We start from the raw sequence: 5741 nt of genomic DNA, 5'->3' as shown, positions 1-5741 counted from the left end.
ATATTTAGATTAACTTGTGAACTTCTTATTGTCTAATTTATGTACAGAATCTACAGCAAGAGTGAATAAAAAGATTCATAGTTAAGGGTCCTAATGAACTTCATCGATGGTAACTTTAAAGCACGTTGTAAGTCGCTCTGGATAAGGGCGTCTGCCAAATGCCTTAAATGTAAATGTAAATGGTTTAATGTGTGATTATAGCAGAAATATATTTTCATTGGCCAAAACCAGATTACTAGTGTGTTTTTTTTTTTTTTTTTTATTGGATTTTATTGGACTGTAGGATGAACGCTTGTCTAGAATAAACGGCTGCAGGACCGAAGGCGTTTTATGATGAAGCGACAAGGTCACGTCGCCCCGCGCCGAGCTGGCGGCCGGCAGGGGACCTGGCGCGGCGTGGCGACCACCCCGAGTCTGGCGGCTCGCGTTCATTTCGTGGCGCCCACGGTCTCTCCCACGCGGCTTCCATCTTAGCCTGCTGTAAAGAGGGGTGGTGGGGGGGCTGTCGCCGTTTCAGCCCCGGCCGGGATCCGGTACGCGCGGCGCTGGGGGCGGCACGGAAAGCCGCGGACGCGTTCGCCTCCCCGACGTCATGTCCCCGCCGGCCTCGGCGGCGACGGCCAGCGAGAGCAGCACCGCCACCACCGCGTTCGAGGACGACGCGGACACGCCCAGGGAGGAGGTAACGACAGCAGGGGCATCGCTCCCGGTCCGGGCCCGTTATGTCACCGCGGGGCTGCGTTCGCCGACGTTGCACCGGCGGCGACGCTGCGTCTTGGGTGAAAACGCTGGTGCTGCCGGTCCATTCGAGGCATGGTTATTATAATAAGTGCGTTCGCTTTTTTTTTTTTTTTGGGTTAAAATCGTGTTTCATCCTCTTCAGAATCGCACGAAACCTGTTCACGTTTAATGGACTGAATTTAATGGATGATTGGCCATATTATCTATACGGAACTTATTTCGTACACATTCCAACACATTCAGCATAAAAAGCTTAACGCTAAAATCCTCAGTGCCCAGATTAGGTTAGGTTTTGTTTTTTTTTAATAACCGGGTGCAGTTCTGGCATTTACACACCACAGAACAGAAGTTCACTGAACAGAAGAACAGAACATTTCCTTAAAAAGCAACAAAATGAACAAACAAAGTATGTCCACAAAAAGATAGAGATTTTCGAGAAGTTCTAGGTTTTGTGCGCTCGATGGTTATTTAATATGCAGCAGGACCCGCTATGCCACAGACTGGCCCACAAGGAATTAAGCATTTGGGGGCAGGGCCCTCCCTATGAAATTTGGGGAACTAGTGCTGTGTGATTCACAACTCACCCGGGTTGATCATCCGGATCCATTAAATAACTCATGAGTCATGAATCTGAGGTCTCCACTGAACCAAATCCTTTGAGTCCTTACTACACTATATCTAAACTTTAACTCCATCACATAAATACATCTTATAATCATTAGTACAGCAATTTCTACCATAACAGTTGCATAACTTACCATTTCTTTGCACAGTCTGAATCTAAATCGCTCACAGACGGAGTAGTTCTCCTAACCCTCATCAGTCCATTCGGAATAACGGATTATGGCGTAGACTACTTGTTCTGAATGCCCCGTATTTTTTTGGCCTGACGCAATGGATCAGCCTAGATGAGATAGATCAAATATAGATCTTTCAGCGTAAGAAACCGGAGGTATGGGAGCATGTGAGGACATCGTGTGAGAGTTGGCGGGCCTGATATGAGTGTTTGGGGACTGTGGCCTGTCAGCCTTTTTCAACGTATGGTGTTTTTTGGGTTCTCTTGCAGCAAAGGCCTCTAAAGCAGACACTGAGTAAATCCCTGTGCAGAGAAGTGTTCTGGAAATGCCTGCTGCTTTCCATGCTCATGTACGGCTGCATGGGGGCCATGGTGTGGTGCCAGGTCACCAAGGTTACCCGTCTCACCTTCGACAGTGCCTTCAAAGGGGGGAAGTCCATGGTCTACCACGACAGCCCCTGCTCGGACGGTTATATCTACATTCCCTTGGCCTTTTTGGTCATGCTGTATGTGGTTTACCTGGTGGAATGCTGGCACTGCCACGCCCGCAACGAGCTGCAGTATAAGGTGGACGTGGAGGGCATCTACGAACGCATGCAGCGAATGCAGCAGGCCAAGCCCTGCATCTGGTGGAAGGCCATCAGCTACCACTACGTGCGACGGACGCGCCAGGTAACGCGCTACCGCAACGGGGACGCCTACACTACCACGCAGGTGTACCACGAGAGGGTCAACACGCACGTCGCCGAGGCCGAGTTTGACTACGGCCACTGTGGGGTGAAGGACGTGTCCAAGCAGCTGGTGGACCTGGAGAGGTCAGCCATCACCAAGCTGAGGTTCACCAAGTGTTTCAGCTTTGCCAACGTGGAGTCTGAGAATTCCTACTTGACACAGCGGGCCAGGTTCTTCACAGACAACGAGGGCCTGGACGACTACATGGAGGCCCGGGAGGGCATGCACCTGAAGAACGTGGACTTCAAGGAGTACACGATCGCCTTCTCCAACCCGGACCACCATCCCTGGTACGTCTCGAACTACGTCTTCTGGGCCGCGTCCTTCCTCACCCTGTCCTGGCCCCTTCGGGTGCTGACGGAGTACCGGACGGCCTACGCGCACTACCGGGTAGAGAAGCTGTTTGGCTCCGACTACGTCCCCCTGACGCCTTGCGACGAGCGGCCATACTGCCGCCGCATTCCTCGGGTCAACACGATCGACAGCACCGAGCTGGAGTGGCACATCCGCTCTAACCAGCAGCTGGTGCCGAGCTACTCGGAGGCGGGTCTGATGGACCTGGCGCAGCGTCCGCCCGGCTTCCGGCAGAACTGCGAGCGTTGCCACCGCGCCATCAGCAGCTCGTCCGTCTTCTCGCGCAGCGCGCTCAGCATCTGCGGCAACGGCGCCAGCCCCCGGCTGCCCTTCAGCTCCAGCCGCTTCTCCCTGAGTCGGCTCTACGGCTCGCGCCGCAGCTGCTTCTGGCGTGGCAGTGGCAGCGGGAGCCTGGACGACCAGGAGAGCCCCAGCGAAAACACGCACTGCCTGTCGGGGCGCGAGGCGGGCCGCGGCGAGGAGGACCCGCCCGCCTACCAGGACGCCCTCTGCTTCCCGGTGCTGATCGTGCACTGCAGCGAGAGCTGTCCCAACCACCGCTCCGTCCACCGCAACGGCTCCTGCGTGGAGACGTCGCTATGACAACCTCTCGGCCTGAGGAGGGAAGGGGGACCTTTAACACAGCACATGCATGGCTGCCGTGTCAATCTCCTGGTCGCTCAGGAATCAGAATGTTCCGGTTTTCCCTCACTGTGTGGTTGGGAAAGAAATGTTAGCATGACTTCTAATTATGACATTCTATGCGGATCCATACAGTGTTTGCGATCAAAGAAAACGTAACTCACTTTATCATAGACATGTATCAGTCATAGCAATAACGTGAGCTCAGTTTTCTTCTTTTTTTTTCTATGACTTTTTAGTAATAAGTCGTGCAATGACTGTCTGTGACTGCAAAATCTGCTTTCACACAGCCTCATATATAGAGATGCAGTCAGTCACAAAGCAAAAACTAGGTTTGCACTTTATTTATACTCATGACTACGTTATACTCATCTGATGATGAGGTACACTTTGCATGTCAAATATGGTGAAAAGGACATATAAGTAACATCTGACATTACATAATTGAAGAGAACAGAGAACTAATGCCAGGCACAAAATAACTCATTCTAAAATGTAATGATTTTGATCATTTTTCATGTTGTGCACAGAACCAACGGCACAAATTAAATTTGTATTTTGATAACTGCGCCACACGTAAAGCATCTAATGTAGTTGGCATCTACTATAGGATATTGCGATGATCCAAATTGTTTTTGTCTAATGTGATGTAAAAATGGTAATGCACACAGTGTTATGAACATATTGTCTACTATAGCTGTTGTATTCAGTAATATATACCTTGTAAAAAAATGCAATTTTGACTATGCAACAGTTAACCTCTGGTACCGTGTATGATTATCCTGTATGTATAGTTTGAAAGGGAATGTTTTGAAACCAGGAAGCACATGGGATGTTTGAAGGCGTTCTCTGTTGTGAACTGAAACGTAATGCTGCTGCAACCCTTGGTGTCCATAAAGAGGATCAATTTGATGGTTGATGTTCCAAAGACAATGCATATTTTAAATCCACTTCCTAACAATGCTGGTAATAGCGTAACTACCTGCATTCTGTAGACGTTAACATTGCAGATATTGCTACTGTCATGTTAAACACGTTTATACTGCCTATATACTGTATATCATGAGTCAGCAAAAAAAAGGTTTTATCATCACAGTATTGCCTTTATGTAGCACACACATAATACAAATAAACAAAATGTGTATCCACTTGAGTGAGTATTGTGAGAGAAATCAACAGCTTTTACTCTTTTTGGCATCTGTTACCCTGACAGGAAGGGTGAAAGGAGTTGTTGTAGGTAGAAGCCTATGGGGTAACATACTCACCACAAGTTCAAACCCCACTTACTGCCTTTGTATCCCTGAGCAAGACTCTTAACCCTGAGTGTCTCCGGGGGGCCTGTCCCAGTCACTATTTACTGTCGCTCTGAATAATATGTAAATGTTGGATCAGATTCTGGTAGGTAAGTGGAACTTTATTAATCCCACTGTAAAGTTCCTCTGGGAAAGTAAAAATAGCAAAAATCGCAATAAAATACAGAATAAATCATGGTGGAAATATTAATAATTATTGTAAAGTCAAGCAATGTTATGTAGCTGTGACTAATTGTTCCTGCTACTCCCCATCCTCCTCTGGTTGTTAATAACAGTGTGTTGAGGGTGCCTGAAATTGTCCATAATGACCAGAGACCTCCTCTTCGTGCCACCCACAGAGACTCCTGCAGATGGCAGCATATGCCCATAGGAAGAAAAATGTTCAGCCACAGCCAGCTTCAGCCAGCTTCAGAGTAAACGGCGGAACTGGACCGAGCACAGAAATGCAGCATAATGCGAACACTGGGATGCAAAGTCGTGACCAAGTGCCTTGGTAACTGCTGAAGAACGCTTCATGGCGTTCTTCGATTTTGGGAAGAAATAAAGAGTGGCCCAGGTCTTAATTTAGCTCATGGCTTTTGTCCGTTCCACCTTTACCTTTACTTGTCACTCCAAAGCAGCCATAAACAGTTATATCTGTGTACACCGCTGAGTCATTCACCCCAGTGACTTTTTATGGGTCCAAAGGTTTATTAGACCCTGCTCAAGCTTCCACAAAAGTACAGTTGCTCCAGATTTAATTGGTGTGTCGAGTAATTTGAATGGAGTTTTAATGTCACCACTACAAGAAGCGAACGTAAGAAGGGATGAATTGCACTGCTTGGTTGCAGCAAATACTTAGCTTGACATCATTAAGGCCACAAGCCTCCAGATGAGTTTTACAGTGTTATACCTAACAGTCTATTGTACCTAATGCCCCATATTTCGTTTCTTGTGAATTGTGATTTGATTCAATTTTCCAAATAATTTTTTTATTATTATTTCTTTTTACAGACTATAATATACCTGCAGTGGTACGAATACATTCTGCAGTTGTATGTATTATTATTTAAAAAAAAAACACATGTTTACTGTGACAATAATTTCCACAGTATCGTGATTTACATTGTCAGCACACACTGAGTTGAGATGAGAGTCTTCAAGCTTTCCTTCCAGGCGGTCAT

At 47.5% G+C, this 5741-nt stretch overlaps 1 protein-coding gene across 1 annotated transcript; it reads left to right on the top strand.

The window, feature by feature from the left end:
- The first annotated feature begins 288 nt into the window (after positions 1 to 288).
- tmem151bb (transmembrane protein 151Bb) lies at positions 289 to 4309 on the top strand. The gene is made up of 2 exons (XM_028988043.1): positions 289 to 682; positions 1808 to 4309. The coding sequence occupies exons 1-2, from the start codon at positions 593 to 595 to the stop codon at positions 3224 to 3226; spliced, it is 1509 nt and encodes a 502-aa protein (XP_028843876.1). The 5' UTR covers positions 289 to 592; the 3' UTR covers positions 3227 to 4309.
- Positions 4310 to 5741: the final 1432 nt, after the last annotated feature.

Source organism: Denticeps clupeoides, chromosome 1, assembly GCF_900700375.1.
Source record: "Denticeps clupeoides chromosome 1, fDenClu1.1, whole genome shotgun sequence".
Lineage (NCBI taxonomy): Eukaryota > Metazoa > Chordata > Actinopteri > Clupeiformes > Denticipitidae > Denticeps > Denticeps clupeoides.
The sequence above is the reverse complement of the archived record's forward strand: the minus strand, read 5'-3'. Positions and strand labels throughout refer to the sequence as shown.

What these genes read in the sequence shown, in the direction of transcription:
- tmem151bb (XM_028988043.1), top strand. Translation starts at nt 593, where the DNA reads ATGTCCCCGCCGGCCTCGGCGGCGACGGCCAGCGAGAGCAGCACCGCC. An exon ending in CGGACACGCCCAGGGAGGAG is followed by an intron (nt 683 to 1,807) that starts GTAACGACAGCA and finishes GTTCTCTTGCAG; the next exon opens with CAAAGGCCTCTAAAGCAGAC.